Below are 25,304 nucleotides of genomic sequence, written 5' to 3'. Positions count from 1 at the left end.
CCAAGCCATGTGCCCGTCTGCTGACCATACTTCCATCTCAGCTTAGGCGAGCACACCACACGGTTCACGTTTCAAGGAGAGTAATAAATGTTAAAAAGGCAAACCTGCAGTACCCCAGGTGTTCGCCATCGGGACACGAATGGGCCTTCCAAACAGCATTCTATCTCAGAACGTACAGAGGGGTTGAACTACCACATTTTTACTCCAACGGGAAGACAGGATATAAAGTAGGTTCCAATTTCCCCACACATGTTGAGAGAGTCACACAGGTACCCACTGAAAGCAATGATCTTACTAGAGAAGTCACTCCACATGGTGTCTGTCCTGCAAGATACCAAAGCTTCTGGGCCAGAAACAAAATATATGTGAGGGGTATTTGCCCCCAACCAAACCACCTTAATATAATTTTATCTATTTCCATTCCATTTCAGATTTAGTGTTAATAAAGTAATGCAAATCATTTAAAGAAAAAACCTTTAATTTTAAATTCTGATCTAGGCATAAAATTCATTTTTGTATCACGGTTAAATTCAGTACAAACTATAAAAATGTTAACACTGGAGTTTCAACAGAAATCTAGTAAGACCTCTTAGAAAAATTATTTAAAGAAACAACAGCAACTCATTTACTGCTATGAGGTTAATACACAAAGAAAAACACATTCACACATTTTACTGAATTTATCAGTAAATAATTTTAGCCATAATACTTATCATAAAATTAAAAGTTTAAAAGTTGCGTGTGGCTCCACAGCAATTACAATTTGCAATAAAAATACTAAGCCAAATCTTTTTTTCTAACAGGAACAATGCTAGCTTTGAAACGACTGAAGTTTGCACACCAATGGTGAACAGAGTAGGTGTATCATAACTTAGCTTAAATTAAAGTGGAAGATGGTAAAAACTAGATGCTTTTAACTTTGAATTGCACGAGGAAAATATCAGGGGAAAACAAAATTCAGAGCCATCCTTATTCCTTTAAAAAATCCTAGATTATTCTTATATTAAAAACGTTAAAAGAAGCAAAGCCAGACAGTACTAAATTCTTACACAAATTCTTTTGTATTTTCAACGTTGTTTATTGAGGAGTGAATGAGGCTACCGCCAGACATGCCAACGACACTTCACATTCGAGGGCTGGAAGCTGAAAAGCTTTCCAAACTGAGTCACTGCATAAGCCTTTTGGGGAAAAGAATCGGAAGTGACATAAAATAACATCTTCATGCTTGTTGTTTTTGCTTTCAGCTTTTTTTTTTTTCTTTTCAATTTTTGGATCTACTAGTTTGCTGGGTAAAAGGCTTCTTTCTACCGTACAGAAAGACTCACACTCCTATTAATAGAATTAACACGAGGTGTACAGCAACTTGTTTTAACACACATCTAACGCTGAGGAACTGATCTTAAAGCTGTTTTGTCTGAAATCTCCTTGTATCTAGTGAGAAAACTTAATTTTATTTCCCTTTCACCTTCACATGGGTGGCTTATACCAATAGAAAAATACTCTTCAGTGCTACTGCAGGGCTCATGGGACTTCCTCAGTGCTGAGGGAGAAATCCACTTAAACACCATCCTGAAACCCAGGGCTTCTCTTCCTGCTGTTGTGGCTTTGCAGAAGAATGGCCTACACACAACTCTACCGTCCTCTTTTGCTCAAAAACAAAACAAAGAAACCTAAACAAAAGGGTAAACATTTATTTGGAGTTAGTTTTCTGGTGGTGATATTAAGGCCCTTCAGGCAGAGTTCAGGAGCTCCTGTATGGCTGCCTGCTGCTCGGGACTGAGCTGTGCTATGCATTCAGTCCACAGTCCTCCAGAAGTCTAGGGAAAGAACATTGTCACACATTTAGATTTGGCGAAAATGGTCACTGGGAAGTATTTTAATAATCATCATTAGGTAGACTGAAATAATGCCAAAATACCTTCTTTCCAGTAGATTAGCTTGATGAACATCATTGTAAAAGCAAGAAATCTTTTCATTTCTATAAAGTTTATTTCATTTACAGTAAGTTTTCTCATTTTTGCATTGATAAAGCTACACTTTAGGTGACACATTCAAGTAATCTATACACATGAATTTAGGTAGGAAAAGTCTTTGGTAGCTGACAGTTTTATTACTATTAAAATCTCACCTTTGTTTCTTCACAGATATGCAGGAAAACTTCTACATAATGAGTATGTGCTAGTCTCAGATTTAAGATACAGGTTTTAGTTTTAATAAATAATGAGAATATTATATAATAAGTATAATCCATTTGAGGCTTGATGACAAGAGAATATAAAAATGAAATTTCCTTAGCTAGTTGGATTTGTTTCCTTCCTCTAATAGAGAAGAATATGGAAAAAAAAGCCAAAACCAAGTAACTTTTTTAGTTCTTCTTCCCCAGTTTAACCAAACCCGCTTACCTGTACTTGGCGAACTACATTAGCCAGACGTTTGGCACAGGGATCTTCATGTTTAATTGCCTCATGCATTTCTCCTTCTGCAATTATACTGAATATTTTGGGCAGATTGGTATTGTTAGGGCCAAGAACGATTGGGTGATTACTGAAAAAAGAAAGAGAAGAAAACCACTGTAAATGAAAATTATAATAGGAAAGGACTCAAGCACTCATACTTTTCTACACCTTTCCCCCAACACTGAATTTTGTTATTAGGTCTTTATACAATGATTATGCACTCGCTAAAATCAACTGCCTTTTAAATTCAGTAGAAAGAAAACCAGCTAATTTTACTTATTAGCTTTCCAGTTTCTTCCCATGTAAATTTTATATATATATATATATATATATATATATATATGTGTGTGTGTGTGTTTTAAAAAAACCCAAGATATTACTAAGAACAGTTCCTTAACACAAATTTTATTTAGACACTGCAAAATGGTTTCTAAAATAAATCTGAAGTTCAAAAAGATAATATAGGCATTCTAAATGTAAGCCAGTAAATAAGCTCCAGTCAAGTTTAATGGAAAGAAACCTAACAGTGAATCTAATTAGAATTCCAGTCTTTTTCATTCAGAAAATTCCAGAGTAGTCATTTCCAAGGGAGATGATTAAATAGCATGATGGAGAACTGGTCACTTCAGAGGCAGGAGCAGGTAAGGAGTCTCCACGATGGCTGTTATGTTCCTTAATGATGATGTCCTCCCTGTGAAGACTCCCAGTATTTGTGTGAACAAGAACTTAAAACAGGCATGAAGGAATATAGCCATTGGCCTGTTTCTACAAACTCCAGGAGATGAGTGGTTGTAGCCCTTGGATTTATTTATGAACTAAAAAGAGTTAAGTGCCAGAGCCCAGATCCAGTACCTAGGGGAACTTGGACTTAGAAAAACAGACCACCAATGAACACGCCTTTGATTTGAAACCTTCTATAACCTCCAAGGTTGTTGCAATTCTTAGCTATACTCACAGGCACAAAATGACACTATTAATGACAGAGGTCTGGGGCCAGATCCTGACTGCCCGTCTGCTATATTTCCCTTATACCACTGATTTTTTAATCCAAAGACAAACACTAGTATTTCAGAGGGTCAAACAGTAGTACTAACAATGTTCTTTGATCCCATTCTACTAATGAATGGTATGTTAATTATACCTCAGTAAAGCTACTGAGTGAAATGGATGAATGAATGAGTGGGGTGGGAGACAGAACAGAACCTTCCTTGAACATCACATTCTATAATGATCTGCTGAACTGAGTTCCATAAAGAATAACTCAAAATTAGAGGTGCTTATACGGCACTCTTAACTGTGATACGGCTTCTTAACCTGATTTATAAAGACAGCATTATTATAACCTATACACCTGGAAGCTGTGCACAGGAAGCACTGTGTTACGTGAAGGGAAGGAAATAAGGCCTACCTGTCCCATTTCTTACCTTTCAATCAGGTCGCAAAGATAACTGAAAGTCTGAACAGCTTCTTCTTTATCCTCATGCAGGGGAAGCCAAGACAGCCAGTGTGGGAGGACTTCTTCAACGTTCACACAATCAGGCTTGAACTTCATAATTTTCCCGACTGCCGAGATGCAGTTCTCTGTAGCATTGATATTTTCTTTGGTCTTAGAATCAGCAGACTGAATAACTCTTACCAGTAGTGGAAGTGCTTCTAAAATAAGCATTTGAAAAAAAGTCATTTAAAGTCTCACATTTTCATGCAAATGTCCATAAATATTTCTTATCTTTGGTCCAGGTATGAATTATAGTGAGGCAATGTTCAAGTGCAAGAGATGTTTGTTTTTGTGACTACAGAACCAGACATGGGGAAAGGGAAGTTGCCCTGGCGTCTCAGGAGCACCTGCCACTAATCTCTAGGCGCCAGGAGGTTAGTAGCCTCCGGGTTCACACTCTTGACCACCTCGGTGTACCGCAGCTTTTGAAAGCCGCCCGGCTATATTCCCGTGCTGAACTTACAGGGATGCCAGCATGTTTTAAAAGTATGCCCTCCAAGCCCCAAGTGGACTGTACCCTGGGACTGAGGTGAGGAGGCTCTGGCCCCAGATTTCACTTCCATTTCTCCGAGCATGAGGGCGGTAAACTCCTAAGTGCTACAGAGAGGTGTTTGAAAAAGGAAAAGAGAATGAAGCAGTGTAGGTCTGCGGGGCGGGCGGTGTGCGGGGGGAAGCAAGGCAGGGATCACGGGGATGCCTGGGATGAGACGCACGTCACGTAACAAACAGAAGTACCTGTACAGAAAGGACGATAGCTGTCTCCGCCGTACTGTGCCATGACTCCCAGGCCGTACGCAGCTGCTTGCCTGACTTCTGGGCTGCTGTCACATGTGTATTGGAGCATTGGCCTTACGAAATATTCTGCATATTTAAATGAGGCTGGACTACAGTGTTCTATGACATCATCAAAGATGCACAAGCCCCACTGTCTATCTGGCCACGGTCTATGTAGACACTACAAAAGAGATACTCTTTTAAGCTTTGACTATTCAGATGAATGTGGTGCTGGAGTTGTTACGGCCAGCCACTATGACAGACATTACTTTGGCAAATGTTGTCTTACCTATTGTTTCAACAAACCAGAAGACAAGTCACTGTGTATTAGTTAATAAAAGACATGAACTAATGGAACAACAACAACAAAAGATCATAAAGAAACACTTATTCAGGGCTTCCCTGGTGGCGCAGTGGTTGCGAGTCCGCCTGCCGATGCAGGGGACGCGGGTTCGTGCCCCGGTCCGGGAAGATCCCACACGCCGCGGAACGGCTGGGCCTGTGAGCCATGGCCGCTGCGCCTGCGCGTCCGGAGCCTGCGCTCCGCAACGGGAGAGGCCACAGCAGTGAGAGGCCCACATACCACAAAACAAAAACAAAAAGAAACACTTATGCACTATAGGCTGTCATCTTACATGGATATTCCTGATATAGGTAATGAAAAACAGCATAGTAACAATCAGTTCTTGTCGATAACCATCCTCAAACTACTACGAAAGTATAGGTTTAAAAGACTTGGGTGATTTGTTACAGAATTCCACAATCTGACATTACCAAGTATCAGGAAGAACTGACAGCAGCAGCTATGTATGTATACACATTTACTTAACAAAAAAGATAATGGCAATGCTATATTTAAAAAACACAACAATAGTAAAAGCTGCAAAAATTTAACTTTATAGTACTGATTCAACAGAATGTCGTGTGTGCCTAAATCATTTAAAAAAAGATAGTGCAGTACTAAATACCACAAAACACAAAATTGAAAGCCAAAAAAACCCATAAATATCTGATGACTGCTTACAATTTATAATACATTTAAAAAATTGAATATATAAGGCTATCATCCAGAATCTATGATTGCTGGTGGTACATAGTAAGGATCAAAACGGAATTTTCTAGTGTCTACTGAAAAACAAAAACCAAAAACCTGCAACCATTTTGTTTCCATTTGTTAATTTAGCAGCATATAGATAATGTGAAATAATAAAAAATTAGTTCTATGCCTTCAGACTGTATTACAAATCAGTTGAACTATGGAAAACCTAATTAGTAAACTTCAAGCATATACTGAAGGAGAAAACATCCAGGGCAATGCAATAAACTTGGTAAATTAAAGAGGTACAGTGGAAACCATGATTTCTACGATCCATTCTGACTTGAAAGTGTAAGTTTTCAAATGCTGTAAGGAAAGATTTACAGGTCAACTATCTAAAATAATTGTCAAAAAGAGGTAACACTTACAATTAGGTTGACAATTAACGGAAGCAGCTGTTCAAACCATGGTAACACTTTTTCCTTGTAGCTACTGAATATTGAGTGTAAAATGTCTGACACTTTGGTCAGAATATAAACATCATTATCATCCTAAAAAAACAAACACATACATACCCATATGTATTTTAAAAGTATCCCTACTATTATTAACGGTAACATTTATTATAAAAAACACAAGGAAAGTACAAAATTAAACTTCTCTTCATTTTCTTAAGGGCATAGCAAGAGTCCAGAGACTGAGGTTACCCCAGTGATGTCTTTTGTCTGGCTATGGAAAGAAAGGAAGGAGTGTGGTAAGTATTGCACTTATTGCAAATACTTTTCTTGGAATATATTTAAAATATACGGTTGAAAAATTAACCCAAACCTCAAAGATCTGAAACGAAAGTGATTTGACTTTACTATTTTTTTGTTTTCTGCAAGAATGTTTCTGGTTTTGGAGCAGGCCGGTGGGGAGATGTGGGTCAGTTGTTGACACCCCTGGGAACAACGTGTCAGCGTGTGAGCACGCTGCAGAGGACGGGGGTGACCCGCACGCGTCCGCATCTGCCCACCGGACGGCCACATGCCACATGCCGGACCCTAAACGCACCGCTGAAATATGTCTGATGGCACCAAGTGGTCTGACGGTGAGAGAACTGAGTAACAATGTGGAGAACTGTGTCAACCACCGCACGCATATTATTTATCACAATTCTGTGGCCCAGTGGAAAGACAGCTGGCGTTATAGAAAGATCTGGCCTCAAGCACGAGATTGTCAACAGTGCGGCTGTAGGCAGTCATTCAACATCTGAGTTTGAGTCACTCATCTTTAAAATGGTGAAAGCACCACCAAATATACAGGATTGTTGTGAGAGTGTAGAAGAAAATACGAGGTGAGCTCCAAAGTGCTTTCATATGTGAGGTCATTGCAACAAAATGCAACGCATCCAAACCACAAATCAGCTACTTTCAAATTCCTTATTCTCTGGATTAATAAATGAAATACACGTCAGATTTTCCTACTGGAGATTAATAGGCAGTACATCTAATGAGAAGGCCGACGGGTCGGAAGCGCAAGCGCTCTCTTCCAGACGCACGCGGCCGTGTACGTGAGCTTCTAAACGGGGTCATTTACCTCGTCTTGTAGTGATTCTTCCACCTGTTCATCATAGTCTTCATCTTGTCTTTTAACTAAAACACACCCAAATAAATGTCTTTAAATGGTCGCCAAAACGGTGAAGGATTACATTCAGAAATAAAAGCATGGAAAACGTACCTTGCCGCAATTCTTGATTTTTAAAATGTTCTTCAAGTTTAGCTTTCAATATACCTCCCAACTCTTCAAAGTGTTCATTATTAAGGCATCCATCCCCCATGACTTCAATGCACTAAAACGAGGTTGAGAAAAGAAAGCAACTCATAAGATTTAAGTGTTTTTGGAGTCAAAAGTTAAACTCCATTAAGAATCAGGTGGAGGGGCTTCCCTGGGGGCGCAGTGGTTAAGAATCCGCCTACCAATACAGGGGACCAGGCTCGAGCCCTGGTCCGGGAAGATCCCACATGCCGCGGAGCAACTAAACCCGTGCGCCACAACTACTGAGGCTGCGCTCAAGAGCCCACGAGCCACAGCAACTGAAGCCCGTGTGCCTAGAGCCCGTGCTCTGCAACAAGAGAAGCCACTGCAATGAGAAGCCCGCGCACCGCAACGAAGAGTAGCCCCCACTCGCCGCAACTAGAGGAAAGCCTGCGCGCAGCAACGATGACCCAATGCAGCCAAAAATAAATAAATTTTTTTTAAAAAAGAGAATCAGATGGAGGTGTGAGAAAAATTAACATAACTCAGTACCCTGGAAGATTAATGATTAAATCCACTTGGTTTGTATTTGCTACCATGCCAGTATTTTAAAGAGAATTAAAAAAATATTTTTTCCTTTAAAGATGTCCTGAGCAAGTCTTAAGTGCCAGGAATTATGGTGGATGCTGCAAATTCAAAGATGGAAAAAGACCAGCTTCTAAGGAGTTCAGTTACTACATGCATACTCTGTACAAAGATGGCGCTGGAGAAAGGCTACACTTGCATTACAGGCGGAGGGAATGATACAGGCAAAGACAGGGAAGGATGCGGTCTTCGGAAAAATACAAGAAAATGTGAACTTCAGGAGAGTAAATGGGGACAAATAAAGAATTTTTAAACTAAACTGTGGAGGAAGCTATGGAGTGGTGAGCAATGGAGAGGACCAAGAATAGGGGAAGGGGAGTGACTCAAAGAGCAAGTTAGTGCTTGAGGAAAGGCGAATGAACTATGAGGGAAAGAAGGAATGGCTTCTGGACTGGACCAAGTGAGGCTCTTTCAATAGCAAAAAGAAGAGATACGGCAAAAAACAGAAGGGAATTTAGGGGAGAGAGACCAGGACAGAAACTAGACATGACTTGGATGATGACAGCCAAGTTTCTGTAGTTGGATTACCAGGTAGTGATGATGGAAACTAATGAAGAACAGAATACAAGAAGAGCTACTCTTGAAAAGAAAGAAAAACAAAAAGAGTGAAAGCACCAAAATATTAAACGTTTTTGATAGAAAAAGAAAATATTCTGTTACAGCATAAAAAAAACCCACCCCATTTAATTAGCGAGACTAATAAATGGACACATAATCTTATACATATTTTTGAAGAGAAACATATTTACCTTTGCAAAAGAGTGCATGATTTCCGAGAGGACATCTGAATCTGGTTCTGTGCCAATGGCCTTGATTAGAGCATCACACATAAAATGCCACATCTGTGTGAGATACTCAGGACCACGAACTCTTGCACATTCCAGGAGAAGAGGCATGGATTCTGCCGCTGCCACGCGAACACGTTTTATTGTTAAGGAAATGTACTCACTATCCTTAGATTATTTAGTGTAATCACTATCCTCAAGATTGTGGAGTGCCTGCCAACTTCCGTTTATCTAAGACTGCTCTCCAAGAGCTTGTGTTAAATATAACCTGTGTATAAAAACAGAAGTCTCCCTGCCCCCAAGACACACCTCCTGTCTTTTCCATCACCTACGATCTAACAGGAAAGAAGGCTCAGATGTAACCCCTAAACATCAAAATGCCTGAGGAAGAACCTGGGACTCTCACAGTGCGTCTCAGAATGTACCTATCCCCAAATTTGAGGTAATGCGTGTTTCTAACAAATGGAACTGAAGCAATGGCTTTACTAAAGAAAACTACTGAGGATCTCTTCCCGAATCAGCCTCTTCAGTTTTCGGTAAAGATGAGTTGCCTCTCCCTTATCTAACACCATTTCTAAAATAAGGTCTTGAGACTTCCTCTTAAAAATAATTCTGCTGTCTTCAGGCATTATGGGAAGTCTGCTGGGCAAAAGCCATCTTCTGTAAAGGATGCCGCTGCAGGATACTGCATGAGAACTACAACAAAGGCGCTCTGGAGCCACACAGACCTGGCTTTGGGTCCAGGCTCTACCATTCCATCGGGCTGTCATTTTTTTTTAACCCATTTACGAAAGTGTGTGTGCGTGCACGAAATGGCATAAAAACCTACCTATACATATTAATTACAACTACCATTACATTGAGGAGGAAAAATTGTTTCACACAGATTTACCAAGAGACATTTCTCTCCAGAGGTATAATCCACATTTGCAATGAGCTATATAGAAAGTTAAGTACTATAAGTTGGTCTCTAACTTGTTAAAAAGGTCTTGCTAAAATTCACATCAAATAGATGTTAAAATTAACATCAAATATCTTTCCCAAAAGATATTTGGGAAAAGCAGCCATTATACACAACCATAAACACTTGCTAATAAAATAACAATCCTTAAAGCTCTTCAGTGCTCCACAGAGAACTGTCAACTAGGGGATAGTTGACATTTTCTTTTGCATGTTTTCGGCACAAGTGAAACAAAGGCACTTTTGCAAAGAACCAAGTTTATAACCTGAAGCCACTGTCAGTGCAAACAGAACACTGGTGATGTATGCTTACTTCGGTTAGCACCAAGTCTAATATTCCAACAGCCTACAATTTAAGTAAATCTAGAAATGTTTTCTGTTAAAAAATTATAGGATATCATCATGGAAATAAAATTTCAGTAGAGGGACCATGAGTTTCACGACCTGTTCCGTGTACTCCACAAAGCCTTCTTTCAATTCCTTAGCATAGCAAACCTGAAACCACAGTATTTGAAGAGAAAACAAGACCCATGTTAATGTTGATGTATTAATATTTATTAACAAACTGCAAAACCATGAGGACCACAGAATGTTATATCCTAACTAGAGCTAACTACATTTAGAGCTGTATGCAGGACTGTGAAATTAGTCTTTTAACTAAAGGGAATTATAAAATGGGAAAGGACCATGAAACGACTGTAGTAATATATTGTCATTCGAAGGGGGGAATACTTCATATTCTTATTTTGTGTGTGTGGGGGGAGAATTTAGCAAAAGTTTCAGCATCCTGAAAATACTTCAAACAAAAGATGCCACTTAATTAAGGCAACCTAAAATTAAAAAAAAACAAAACAAAACCTGAAAATGTAATCACAGCACATCACTTCTGTAAATCTGCAGCAAACAGGCTTATGCTATTCTGAATTTTAAAAAAATCATTTCAACAGTGAAACAGAAAAAATTGTTGTCTTAAAATAATTGTTTCTTTATTCTCTTTCACTACATGAAAAGAGTTAGTAATTTTGTAGAAGATGTTACATTTATATTTGTTCTCAAGTTGAGTGATACTACAGAAAATCCAAATTGTTTATAAATTATAGGTAATTAAGTACTGATAAGAATAAGTTCCAGAAATATATGTTTAAATGAATTAGAAAACACAATACTTTACAAATACAAAATAAAATTTAAGCCATTAACTTTTATTTAAGCTTACTTAACTGCTAGATTTGTAATATACCATAATCTCTTTTAAAACTATTTTTTAATTGAAGTTTAGTTGATTTACAATGTTGTTACCAAAATCTCTTAATTCTATTAGTAAAAAAACAAAACCAAAAAACTCTCGCTGTCTACAATACGTGCTCATGAAGGTTTAAAAAAGGAAACTCGGGCTTCCCTGGTGGCGCAGTGGTTGAGAGTCCGCCTGCGGATGCAGGGGACACGGGTTCGTGCCCCGGTCCGGGAAGATCCCACATGCCGTGGAGCGGCTGGGCCCGTGGACCACGGCCGCTGAGCCTGCGTGTCTGGATCCTGTGCCCCACAAGGGGAGAGGCCACAGCAGTGAGAGGCCCGCGTACCACCAAAAAAAAAAAAAAGGAAACTCAAAGAGAACATACATAGACCCCATAATACCACAAGAAATAATCAATGTAAACATTTTGATTTTCCTACCATGTCTATTTTTTAAATACAATGAAATCATTACCAACTTTATCTTTAATACTGTGAGCAGATTTCTGTTCATTCAAAAATATTCCTTAGCCACTTACTATACACTTAACACAAAACAACAGGCAAAAATCCTTCCCCCTCAGGTAGCTCTGTAATGGCTATGTAACACTGCAAGGCACAGTAATTACTGATCGTCTGCCTAACAGCAGTTATTGGGGCTCTTCATTTTTGTTGTTGTTATTAAAAACAGCACTGGTAACGAAAGGTTTTATCCACATTTCTTTAGGATGGAAATCCGTAAGTGGACATGTTGGGTCTAAAAGGTTTCTGTATTTTATTTATTAAAGAATACATTCCTGGCCCTTCAAAATAACTCCTTCAGCATCCGTGAAAAGCACTCCTATGAAATATATATATATATGTGTGTGTATATATATATATATAATATACGTAAGCGTATATATGCTGAAATATATACATAGGCGTTATGCGTATTCATCATGAGAAGCTGTGAAAGCGAGGTCAGTAATACTGTCATTACCAGCATCTGGCAGGCGGTCGACTTCTCCTCCAGGCCTGCAGTTTTAATGCCGAAGCTCTGCTGGTCTCCAAGGTTCACAAACTCCCAGCCGTCGTCATCACTCATGCTCTCCATGTCCTGGGCTATTAGCAAAGAAGCAACAAATTCATGTTACAAATGACAACAAAGAGAAATTCCACAACTGCCACGTCCTCATGAGGACACCTACTATCTAAAAGGGCAACTTCAGGCTTAATTGAAGCTGTCTTCATTAAAGGTCCCATAACCACCGGAAGGTACTGCTGAAATTCTTTTCCAAGGATTTTGCACATTCTGGCCCATGCTGAGATCATGTAAGAGATCTGGGGAGAAAAATTAAAAATTAAATTAAAACTGATTTTAATAAAAAAATGGATAAATAAGACATAAAGAAAGCCCCTTCCCCGTTTCATGGAAACGATGTTTTTACATTCATGGCTCTTTAAGCAATAAGTGCATTTTCTAAGGTCACATACTTAAAATGTTCAGAAACCATGGAAAATCATGGTGAACTTCTACACTAGGATACAGACAACAGCGGAGGCAAAAGAGACCAGGACTCTGTCTTCTTTTTCCTACTTTCAAGAAACTACATATTTCAAAATAAAGTTTTCTCGAACAGCATCTGAATCATTTAACAAAGTCCACTTAAACATACCAACCCCTAAGCACTAATTTTCTCGAAGGCAGGAACCTCCCTGACTTTGCCTACTGCCTGAAGTTCCATTCATTAAACACTAAATACCCCTTTCTTCTAGCTGTTTAAGTTTTCTGTGTAAGGGGTTGTCCACATTTAAGACACCTCTTCTACTACTACTGTGTTTACAAAGACTTAATCTACCTACAGGGAATCTGGTTCTAATTCATCCCCATGGCCCCAAAAGTGATTTTTACTCTCCAGCATCCATCTATGTATTGGCCTATTTCACATGCCTGCATGTGAAAACGCACCCCCCACTCCTAATTTAAAAAACAAAACAAAACAAATTTTTCAGTGTTTGGAAAAAGCATTTTTAAGTATGGAAAACAATTACAGAGTGGCCGTGTAGAGTTAGAATTTAAGCCAACCATTGCTGAGCAGGCGCTCACGGTACAGGAGGCACCGTGACTATCACTGAGATCGCGACGGACACTCACGACGTGCTTACCACACGGTCCTCCGTACCCACCACTGACACTGGTGCCGGCCGTGGACCAGGCACAGAAGTTAGCCAGGCTGAGTGGGGAGGGCTCTTCCCAAGCTCAGCGAGGGCTTGTTCACAGGCAGAGAGAAGAGCAGGACATGCTCTAAAACTGCTGGGTTTGCGTATTTCTTTGGCTTTTGACAGGGGAGGGAAGTCATCTGGCAGGCAAAGGGCCAGGAGACACCCACACAGCGATGTCTATAGAGTAAGGGGCTGGACAGATGCACCCTGAATCTGGCGACAGACCTGAAGTCACAACCCTATGAAGGAAAACCGAAGCCGTGCCGATGGATGACGCCGCTCAAGGAGAGTGAAGAGGTGAGAGAGCCTGGCACGACAGAAGCCCAACGGAACCAAAAACAAGTCAGAAGAGGAGCAGCCCGGAATGGACCGAGGAAACAACGGTGTGCCAAGTAGAAGGAAAACCAGTGAAGAATGTCTCTGATACCCTGGGTTGATATTATCGCAAGAAACCTATTACTCGATTTCTTTTTTTAATACATTTAACCCTGAGCTATGGACCAAAAGGATGCAGGCGCATGTGAGGGCTGCTTTACCTGAGGGTCATCGTCTTCCATATCACTGAAGTCTGTCTGCGTCTTCAATAATAGCTGCATCACATCTGACGCGTCTTGCATGAACTGGAAGGAAATATTTGGGGAAAAAAAAGACACTAGTATTACTCATGTATATCACACCAGAGAGGCACTACTGCTACCCAATTTTTGTTTCTTGTGTAATAATAAAACTTTCCTCCCAAATCTATTACATTTCCCACACAGGTTATAACCCCTCAGATAAAAGTATTATATTGAAAATTTTTCATCTATATTGCAATGGACTTAGTGCTTTTTCCAGAAAAATACGTTTTCCAGTGAAGGTCAAAATGAATTGCAGTATAAAGATAGTTCTAGTGGCATCAAGTTTTGGTCCGTGGCTTATGTATTTCCAGCAGTAAAAAGATAACCCAAATCTGGAAAGACAATTTTGGGTTGCTCCACAGAACTATATGACTTTCATTTAACCCTCTGTGTAGTTCTGGCAATCTCCATTGTATAAACTGTTTCAAAAATAGTTTGAAAGCCAAAATGCAGAGAACAGAACACAAAAATGTTTTATTGGTTAGTTTCTCAGTGTCTCCCAGAAAACAGGTTATAAGATAATAATGCTGGTTTTGGAGGAAATCAGACAGAAAGGTTCTATGTTGAAACCTCTGAGAATAAGAACATGAGGGGCTGATGACAGAGGCGCTTCTTTTGAATTAGCTTTGACAGGTCTGAGACGTTAGCTAGGACGAAAAACACACTGGTCGGTCCATGGTCCTTGCTAATTACTTTCTGAAGAACTGTATGCATATAAATTTCTCTTGGGACACTCAATGCTTTTTGGATTAACAGAAAAGCAATTGGAATGTTCCCAAGCACACGTTCAAGTGGGTGAAACTAAACATATGGGTTTTGAATTCCACAAGCCTCCACAGAGACAGACTGTACCCATAAGAGAAGGTTTCAAGAGCATAACTGAGTTAAGAAGAAACCTTAATATTAGCGATGAAAAAATGAAGGCAACAATTTATTTGTATATAAAATTAAAGTTAATATGAGAGTAAGATGATGGAAAAAAAACAAGTATCCAGAAAACCATTTATCAGAAGGAAAAAACCCTCTGGTACCCTCAATGCCTCCGTTGCCAAATTCAAACAAAAAATTCGACGTACTACAAATCACGTACTTTTTCCTTCCCAACAGCCAGACCAATGAGGCTGATGCATTCAATCGTTTTTCCTCTGAGAAGTCTGAGTTCCTTTTGAACTGCATTTTCAACAATGTGCTTCAGTGATGGCATAAATAAATCATAGTAGGGGACAAATTTTTCTTCTGCAGTATCTGCAACTGATGCGATAGACGTCACAACTTGTTCCAGAACTAACTTGGTGCCTTTCTGGATCAACTAGAAGGAAGACACACAACAATCACACAAATGAGAACATGGAAGAAACACTCCCTGAAAGTTCCCGAGGGCTTTTCTGAAACCGCAAGCTGAGCCCACCCTCCGGCAGCCACATGGGAGACTGTCTTAGGTCTTCAGGCAAATGTAAGAACGGCGCTGACTATTCGCATTTACGCGTGCTGTTCTCTCTCTAACACAAGCGCTCCGGAGCCACTCCCGACGCTCCTCGTGCCGCTCGCCAACCACAGCCACGCTCGGCAGAGCTCTTGCTCCTTGTACCCAAGGCCCCAACACACCTTTAAAAGGTCAACTTACTCCCTTCCTTTGCTTCTCAGCACCTGCTCTGTGTTTCACGTCACGAGGGCCTCGGATCTCACTGGAATGTCTCTCTTCCTTGGCTGCTCTCTCTTTGCATTGTTCTTGCTCACATACTTTACCCTCCTCCCCAGCCCGTCTTAGCAACTCCTTCCTTCACTCTGCATCTCACATAATGGACCCATGAGGGGAGGGGGATTATACAGAGGCACCCTTCACACTTGAGCCCTTTACCCAAATCTACTAGTAACGTCACATCTGATCCATCAATTCCTGATTTAACTAACCTAACCGATCTGCCTTCAACTTGTCTACCTCTGTCTGTTTTCAGATACACACATGCTCCTAGTTTGCCGTCACGGACACTGAGCACCCGTCCTTTGCTTTAAACCCCCTTCTTTGCCTCTGAGACATTATTTCCTCTCTTCCTCCCTGTTCTCCCTTAGACCAGTGCTACGCAGTGTGCTTTACCAACTGTTACCAGTTCATATTCTTTATGGCCATTCTGAAAAGTCCCTCTTTCTCCAGGTCTTACCTATCAAATTAAATTAATCTTTATAAATAGGGAGCATACAGATCTCGAAACTTACCTCTTGAAGTTTAAGGACCATGATGGAATGCAGATGTTTCACCAAATTATCTAAGTATGGAATAAGCAGTGACTTGGGACAGTCCTCGGTGAAGTTAATGAGGGCGGCAGCGGCATGGGCCTGCACACGCTGATTGCCCTGGTCTTCCATGGTCTGCAGCAGAGCTGCAATCACCTGTGAAATGAAGTCACACACACAGACATTTTCAAATGCCATCCCTCTTCTTAGAGCCTGAGTGTCTGCAGACTCATCACTTACCTTCTCATGGAATTTCTTTTGGAAACCAGGTGCAAAATCAGTAGCCATCTGTCCCACGGCATTACAGGCTGCATACCTCACTCTGGGATGCTGGAATAGGTGCCTTTGTGTTAGTAAAGGCAATAGGGTCCCATGTGAAACTAAGGCAACAATTATGAATCACATATTTACTGGTACTTACAGGATCTTGAAGAAAAAGCAAAACAAAATTTACTATCTCATTTAGAATTCCTTCCATCTGCTGGTGGCACCCTTCCCCAATGGCAGACAAGGCCATCAATCCTGCATGCCGATACCTCCAGTCAGCTACAGGACAGAAGCACACAGCAAGGAACGGCAATCAGAACGACAGACATGTCACTGTGGTAGTCAGAAGTATAAGGAAGCTCTCCTTATTTGGGAAAGAGGAACAAAATACTTTTATACATGTTTATTCACCAGAAAAATAGAAGAAGTGCCTGACTGGATTACTTCATTGTCACAGTGCTTACGTCACACAAGCATTTCTCCTCTGAAACTAAAAAGGCAGTATGGTGGGTTGAGGGAGGGGTAAATTGGGAGGCGGGGACCGACACTACTATATATGAAATCGATAACCAGCGAGAACTTCCTGTGTATGTAAAGCACAGGGAACTCTGCTCAACACTCTGTAATGACCTATATGGCAAAAGAATCTAAAAAAAAGTAGATGTATGTATATGTATAACTGATTCACTTTGCTGTACACCTGAAACTAACACAACACTGTAAATCAACTACACTCTAATTAAAAAAAAAAAAAGCTCTCACCATATTATAAAGGGGAGCAAATGTTCAGATCAAAAAAAAACAAAAACAAAAAACCCAAAACAAAAGCACGCTGGGATCCTCAGTGTAAAAGGATCCTGAGAAGTTTGAGAACTGCTGGTATAAGGCTTAACAAAGTTGTAGAAAATCCTAAATTAGACATTAGACTTAATTTTTCCCTTTCCTTTGGGGAGTCCAAAACCCATGTAAAGATGACGTCTGTTGTAACTAATTCCTCTGAAAAATTGCTAACTTTTTCTGTTAAACATTAAAACTTTATTATTATTTATGATAACATTATTATATATATGCTGTAACTGTATTTCAATTACTCAATATACCATTAAAACAAATTTCTAAACTGAGGAATAATAATCCTAAGAAACCAATATCTGATACTAATCTTTGCATACTGGACACATTATTTTAAAGAGGAGTAAATAGACTTATTTTTGTGATCATTTTGCAATGTATACAAATACTGAATCATTACACTACACATCTGAAACCAATATAATGTTATGTCAGTTATAACTCAGTCAAAAAACACACAAGGGACTTCCCTGGTGGTGCTGCACGCTTCCAATGCACGGGGTCCGGGTTTGATCCCTGGTCAGGGAACTAGATCTCACGTGCATACTGCAACTAAGAGTTTGCATGCCACAACTAAGGAGCCTGCCGGCCGCAACTAACAAGCCGGCAAGCCGCAAGTAAGACTCGGTGCAAACAAACAAACAAATTAATTAAATTAAATTTAAAAAACACACAAAAATAAATCAATAGTAAAGAAAAAAATTTAATGCATAAATATTGAAATAGAAAGATGTCTATATTTAGTTCAGACATTTTAAAGTTATGTCTCATATATTCTCAATGTACAGAGTTCCCAGAAGTATGTTCAGCAAATGTAATGGGATGGTACTGGGATTTGAAAATGGTTTTCCTCCTTTGAATTTTAAGATTAAAAAAAATATTGGGGGCTTCCCTAGTGGCGTAGTGGTTAAGAATCCACCCGCCAAGACCTAAATGTAAGGCCAGACACCATCAAACTCTTAGAGGAAAACATAGGCAGAACACTCTATGACATAAAACACAGCAAGACCCTTTTTGACCCACCTCCTAGAGAAATGGAAATAAAACCAAAAATAAACAAATGGGACCTAATGAAACTTAAAAGCTTTTGCACAGCAAAGGAAACCATAAACAAGACCAAAAGACAACCCTCAGAATGGGAGAAAATATTTGCAAATGAAGCAACTGACAAAGGATTAATCTCCAAAACATACAAGCAACTCATGTAGCTCAATATCACAAAAACAAACAACCCAATCCAAAAATGGTCAGAAGACCTAAAGAGACATTTCTCAAAAGAAGACATACAGAGTGCCAACAAACACATGAAAGAACGCTTAACATCACTAATCATTAGAGAAATGCAAATCAAAACTACAATGAGGTATCACCTCACGCCGGTCAGAATGGCCATCATCAAAAAATGTACAAACAATAAATGCTGGAGAGGGTGTGGAGAAAAGGGAACCCTCTTGCACTGTTGGTGGGAATGTAAATTGATACAGCCACTATGGAGAACAGTATGGAGGTTCCTTAAAAAACTACAAATAGAACTACCATACCACCCAGCAATCCCACTACTGGGCATATACACCGAGAAAACCATAATTCAAAATGAGTCATGTACCAATATGTTCCTTGCAGCTCTATTTACAATAGCCAGGACATGGAATCAACCTAAGTGTCCATCAACAGATGAATGGATAAAGAAGATGTGGCACATATATATACAATGGAATATTACTCAGCCATAAAAAGGAACGAAACTGAGTTATTTGTAGTGAAGTGGATGGACCCAGAGACTGTCACAGAGAGTGAAGTAAGTCAGAAAGAGAAAAACAAATACCATACACTAACACGTATATATGGAATCTAAAAAAAAAAAAAAGAAAATGGTCAGAAGAACCTAGGGGCAAGACAGGAATAAAGATGCAGACCTACTAGAGAATGGACTTGAGGATACGGGGAGGGGGAAGGCTAAGCTGGCACAAAGTGAGAGTGGCATGGACATTATATACACTACCAAACATAAAACAGATAGCTAGTGGGAAGCAGCCGCATAGCACAGGGAGATCAGCTCAATCAGCTCGGTGCTTTGTGACCACCTAGAGGGGTGGGAGGGAGGGAGATGCAAGAGGGAAGAGATATGGGGACATGTGTATAACTGATTCACTTTGTTATAAAGCAGAAACTGACACACCACTGTAAAGCAGTTATACTCTAATAAAGATGTTAAAAAGAAAAAAAAAAAAAAAAAGAATCTGCCTGACAATGTAGGGGACATAGGTTCAAGGCCTGGTCCGGGAGGATCCCACATGTCGTGGAGCAACTAAGCCCATGCGCCACAACTACTGAGCCTGCACTCTGGAGCCCGTGCTCTGCAACAGAGAAGCCACCACAATAAGAAGCCCACATACTGCAAAGACGAGTAGCCCCCGCTCACCACAACTAGAGAAAGCCCATGTGCAGCAACGAAGACCCAATGCAGCCAAAAATAAATAAATAAAATAAATAAAAAATAAAAAAAAATGGTGTTTACCATTTAAAGAAAAAACAATAAAACTATTTTAAAAATAAAGTGGGGTATATAGTAAGTTACTAGAAAATATGCATCGTTTTAAAGCCCTTTTCACATGAAGTATTAAATACACCTTTGGATCCTAACTCCAAACCTGGGTGTAGGGCAAGCATCAATTTCCTATTTTTTTAAATTTTTTAACAGACAAGGAAACAAAGGTCCAGACTTGCTCAAAGCCATACGTTTAACAGTAACAAATCTTTATTAAGAGTTCATTGCCATACATGTGAAGGTTTCTGCAGCCAGCTAGTTATGCTGTAGCAGGAACTTAAATCCTTTAACTACAAATCACAAGCAGTTCCACAACGTATCTGAAGAACGGCATTAAGCAGTGGTGAAACACTGATAGCTGGATGACCGTGTGTGACCTTTCATGTCTCTGGGCTTTACTTTCTTCATCTTAAAAATAGAAAAGCTAGATTCTGTCTAGTAGCTTTTATAGGTTGAGCAACCTGTGATGCTGACTGTCTCTATCCGTTTGGGGAAAAAAACACTCAAAATTTAGGGAGTAAAAAAGGGAAAAACTATTATTCAAGACCCAGATGTAAAATCACATCATTAAAAAGGGATAATGGTTTTGGACCGTGCCTTTTTAGGATAAATAAGAATCTTACAGGATAAGGAGGACGGAGGTAAAGGCTAAAGGCTGGAGTTCTCAAAAATTCACTTTCATGTGAAGCTGGTATTCTGTGATTCCATTTTACTACTTTAAGATCCCAAATCAGTGGTTTGACCCTCAAGTCTGTCTCTTGTAATACATGCTATAGATACACATGTTCATACATGTAAGCCAGGGTTTCTGTAGAAGAGTGTATGCAGTAGCATTATTTGTTATCAACAGAACTATTACGGTTTAATGGGGAATTGTGGAATGCTACATGGCTGTTAAACGAAAGGGAAGCCATCGTGTGGTGATGTGGAGCGGAAGCATGGGATCTGTATGCTATATTCACGTTAAACACAACTGCACATGTGCATAAATGAGGTCAAAGACTCAAGTCTTAGAGGACTGTTAACAGTGGCCACCCCTGAATCTAAGTTAAGGTACTTTCAGTTCATACATTTCTGTATCTGAATTTTTAAAAAACGTCAAGCACATTAACTTTGTAATTAAAAGGACAAAAACAACAACTTTTGTTACTGATACGAATTACAGGTACAACGCTAACAAATGACCAAATATTTGCTAAGAATATAAAAGGAGAAATATAGAAGTAGCTTCTCCTCTAGAAGTAGGTATTTTTTTTTTAAATAAAAGATATTAGATGAAGGAAGGAAGACTGTGAATCAAACACGTGCATACTTCATAAGCATTCAAATAATGGTGTTTTAAATTCAAATTTAGGTATTTCTGGCTAGGGAGTAAATCTGTCAATTTTCCTTAGAATTTTTAATCTTTTCGCATATACTGAAGCCCATTCTGGGGAAGGAGAATTGAATAATATTTGCAGTATTGAGGAAAAAATATTCTTTACTGTAAGACTGCGTGGTTCTAAAGATGACTGAATAGGATTTTATCAATATGAGAATTAGGTTAAACATAGAATATAAAAAGGCAAAGACTGACTTTTAGACACAGTCTAAGCATTTGTTAGAGTTTAAGATTTGGAAAGCCACACTCCACTATTCTAGCATTTGAAAGAGATAACAGCTTACGATTCTGAAGCATCTGCATAATATGTTCCTTGATCATTGGCAGGACGAGCTTTCCACCAAGTCCACAAGCCATTCGGTCTAAAGCACTCTCACCAGCAACCGCATTGCTACACACAAACAAAATGATATAATTGTGACGTAAGCAAAATACACAAGAATAGGACACTGCATGGACATATTTCTAAACATGTTATTAAACTGAGACTGAAAAAGAATTAATTCAAGTGGTCTTTCTAATACATGTAGTGAAGCTGTGGGTTAAAAACCCTAGAGTTTAAAAAAGAGGAGGGGACTTCCCTGGTGGCGCAGTGGTTGAGAGTCCACCCGCCGATGCAGGGGACGTGGGTTTGTGCCCTGGTCCAGGAAGATCCCACATGCTGCGGAGCGGCTGGGCCCGTGAGCCATGGCCGCTGAGCCTGCGCGTCCGGAGCCTGTGCTCCGCAACGGGAGAGGTCACAACAGTGAGAGGCCCACGTACCGCAAAAAAGAAAAAAAAAACAAAAAAAAACGAGGGGGGATAAAATTTTTATCATGCCTCATTGTGGTTTAAAAGTCTGAATCTGATCTTTCAAGCCTTTTCCTACTCTCCCCCCCCATACCACTCACTAGTTAAAACTTAGCTTCTGACACTTTCAGGACTCAGAGGGGTAAGCAGAGTGTTCAGCAGAGAGAGCCTTGTGTATCTCATTTCCTGGAAATATATTCTTCAAACTTATCAGTGGGGAGAACATAGAAAACTGAAAAAGGTACTGAGCCTGAATGTGATTTTTTCCTCACTGTGAGCTTGTTCATCTTTAAGGGGTGCAATCTGCATTGCAAAAAACTATGCATTGGTGAAAGTCAATTCTAGTTTTTTTCCCTGAAAGCTGAAGAAAAATTGGGGCATAAAAGCCTTTGCACATTTATTCTGTTTTAGAACTGCAAGATCAGCAATGAGTTTGCCATGTGCATAATCTTTAACTGTTCTGTGTGGAGGCAAGACCAGAAAGATGAAACTATGATCTTCAGAACAGGTTCTTATAGACTTAAACTGACCTTGAAAATATATTTAATCCCTATTTACTCACAGATAAAATCTTATTCACCCAGTCCAGAAAAAAAATAGCTTCATACACCATATAAATTTAAGTGCCTTTTATAGGGCAAATTAAGCCAGGGAGCAGCACATAACAGTAACTGAACCAGGGCAAGAAAACCTGATTGGAGGCCAGTCTTCTCTTCAGCCCTATTTGATGATTTCCAGTCAAGGATTATTTTCATACCTCTAAAGAGTATTTAGGCCAAAAGTCAGTCATTTTTAATAATAGGATTAAGCTTCAAAAAAGACACCATAAATTCTGTAAATCGAATGTCTAATTCTATCTAATATCTGTAATAGTAGCTTACACCAACTACCAGTCTTTCGGGGAAATAATTTCAGTTCTTCTTAAGAAAAGGAGGTAAGGCAGTATATGATGCACTGGGAAGAGTCAGAGAAACGGTATTAAACCCAGTCTACTAACTGGCTATACAACCCTGGACAAGTCACTCCATTTCCCTCTCCACTTCTGCATCTATCATACTATACCCTTTAGGGCCACTGAAGGAATCAAATTAAAATAGCTGCTCTGAGGTGCTAAGTTTCATATATGTAAGGAGCCATTATCACTACTTCGCGGTGAATATAAATTCTGATTGACTTTTCCACCGGAATCTGTATTCATGGGTACCTACTAAACTGAAAGAGGTAAAACAGTAATTTCAGTGTTACTGTCACCTAGTGTATCAATCTCACCATCACTGCCTCCTCTCTATCCTAAACATAAATTGCATTACTTGGGGAAAATACAGGGGATTTGCTGAAACAACTATTCTAAGTTAAGGTCTATGCATTTAAAGGCATTTATCACAATAAAGCTTCTTTATATATATTTTAGAAGATACTATTAAAAAATTCTTGAAGAAAATTTAGAGTAAAACAGGGTAATAAACATAGCTACTTTATTAAAGATAAGTATTTCCAAAATTTGGTACAGAGAAACACACAACAGGGAAAGCCTAAATGTCCCATATTCCAAACTTTAAAGTTTAACTTCGGATTTACGGAATACAGTGTGGGGAAGAGATAAGCCTTGTAATCCTAAGCTCTCGCTGCCACCTCACCTTGCTCTACCCCGTCAAGGAACCTTTGTGGTTTTTGGTCTGTGTGATTACCTGTCAAAATCATCATCTTCTAGTTCATCCGCATTTGCCCAGTCCTCATCCTCTTCAAGGTCAACCATCATGGCTAACATCTGAGGAACTAAAGAAAATAATTATTTCCTACCCAAAGACTGTCTCTTTAATTTTTGTCAATATCACCATGTACTAACAATTTTAAGAAGTAAAAAACAAAGGATCTGCTTTGCCTCTAAGAGTAAAACAAAAAAATTATTTGCCTGTTCTCCCCAAATCTGGTTTGTTACATTTTTACCTTTTTTATCACACTGGCTTTAGATCTTGTTCTTTTTAAGAAGTAACATTAAGGATAAAAGTCAAATATTCCAAATCTTGTTACATCTTCTTCCTCCCTCACCAGAAGCAAGCACCATAATAAAATCAATGTTTCTCATTACCAAACTTTTTTTACACTTGAACTATAGTTTCCTCTATGTATAACATATAGTACTATTCCAAGATTTTACTTTTATATAATAAATGGTATCACTATATATATCCTTTGGCCATTTGCTTTTTTCTCAACACACATGGATTTCATCTGCACTACTTCGTAGCGTGTCATTATATAAACACACTATCCTGTTGCTGGACATTCTAGTTGTTCCTCATTTTTTTTCTATTACAAAATTTGCTTTGATGAGATTCTTACACATATCTCCTTGACCAGTGTGAGTTCAGGGCATGAAATTGTTACAAGTATCTTTAATATTACTAAACCCCACTGAACTGCTCTCCATAGTGGCGGCATAAACTTGATTCCTGTGGGAAGTTCAAAAGGAGGCGTGTCTGTATATCGCACAAGGTGTGAAGTGCTCCCGGGAGTTCTCTCTGCTCCACACCCTTCATCGACACTTGATACTGTCAAACCTTCTGACAGTTGGTATTTGACAATTAATTACATTTGTATTTATGGAGACTGAGCAGTGTTTAATAGCTATTTCAGATTCCTCTATTGCGAACTTCCTGTTCCCAGATTCTATTTTCTGGACACCAAAACTTTGTTGATTGTGTGCAATGAACTACTTTCTCTCAGTCTGTGGCTTATGTTTTAATTTCACTTATGATGTATTTGGATGGTTAAAAAATTGTTGTAGTACAAATTTAGTAATGTTTGCATCTATGGTTTCTGACTCAGTCTTAAAAATAAATCACTTTCTACTATTAAAAGCTTTACTTATAAAATGTATCTATTATTTCACGTTTAATCAACCGAAAATTGGGTTTCATAAGATATTTGAAGTTGGGATATGTTTTTCCCATAGAAATAACCAGTTGTGCCAACGACCTCTGATGAATTATCTTTTTAAGTCCATTCTGTCTCCATGTGAGTGGATCTGCCCTTCCGTTCTATCCAACTCATCTATTACCTGCACCATCAACAAACTAAATCGTCATAGCTGATAGGCAAGATCTGAACTTTATTCATCAAAATTGTCTTGGCTACTCCAGGCCCTATGTTCTTCCACACAAATTTTGGAATCAATCTTATCATGACCAACTCTTGTGATTCTGGCTAAAATTATATTGAATTTTTAGGTTAATCTGGGGAGTACTAATGTTTGCTTCCCCTATTAGTCTTTCAACGCGTCATCCAA

At 39.2% G+C, this 25,304-nt stretch overlaps 1 protein-coding gene across 3 annotated transcripts in view; it reads right to left on the bottom strand.

Annotated features, from left to right (window-relative positions):
• Positions 1 to 1,054: 1,054 nt before the first annotated feature.
• The window catches only part of IPO5 (importin 5), a 39,717-nt gene continuing 15,467 nt past the window's right edge, over positions 1,055 to 25,304 (bottom strand). The window contains exons 9-26 of one of the 3 annotated variants that reach the window (XM_059042019.2): positions 23,704 to 23,791; positions 21,511 to 21,617; positions 16,600 to 16,724; positions 16,419 to 16,508; positions 16,161 to 16,334; positions 15,037 to 15,255; positions 13,863 to 13,946; positions 12,312 to 12,444; positions 12,104 to 12,225; positions 10,287 to 10,383; positions 8,893 to 9,065; positions 7,481 to 7,592; positions 7,340 to 7,395; positions 6,190 to 6,312; positions 4,687 to 4,906; positions 3,881 to 4,109; positions 2,403 to 2,544; positions 1,055 to 1,817 (exon numbers count right to left, since the gene is read on the bottom strand). In XM_059042019.2, the coding sequence (XP_058898002.1) occupies positions 1,731 to 1,817; positions 2,403 to 2,544; positions 3,881 to 4,109; positions 4,687 to 4,906; positions 6,190 to 6,312; positions 7,340 to 7,395; positions 7,481 to 7,592; positions 8,893 to 9,065; positions 10,287 to 10,383; positions 12,104 to 12,225; positions 12,312 to 12,444; positions 13,863 to 13,946; positions 15,037 to 15,255; positions 16,161 to 16,334; positions 16,419 to 16,508; positions 16,600 to 16,724; positions 21,511 to 21,617; positions 23,704 to 23,791 (2,381 nt within the window). In that variant the 3' untranslated portion in view covers positions 1,055 to 1,730. The remainder of the gene's footprint in view (positions 1,818 to 2,402; positions 2,545 to 3,880; positions 4,110 to 4,686; positions 4,907 to 6,189; positions 6,313 to 7,339; positions 7,396 to 7,480; positions 7,593 to 8,892; positions 9,066 to 10,286; positions 10,384 to 12,103; positions 12,226 to 12,311; positions 12,445 to 13,862; positions 13,947 to 15,036; positions 15,256 to 16,160; positions 16,335 to 16,418; positions 16,509 to 16,599; positions 16,725 to 21,510; positions 21,618 to 23,703; positions 23,792 to 25,304) is intronic. The other 2 variants (XM_067016583.1, XM_067016584.1) reach the window with 2 other exon arrangements.

Source organism: Kogia breviceps, chromosome 16, assembly GCF_026419965.1.
Source record: "Kogia breviceps isolate mKogBre1 chromosome 16, mKogBre1 haplotype 1, whole genome shotgun sequence".
Classification (NCBI taxonomy): Eukaryota; Metazoa; Chordata; class Mammalia; order Artiodactyla; family Physeteridae; genus Kogia; species Kogia breviceps.
Note: the sequence above shows the minus strand (reverse complement) of the source record. Positions and strands in the feature narration are given on the sequence as shown.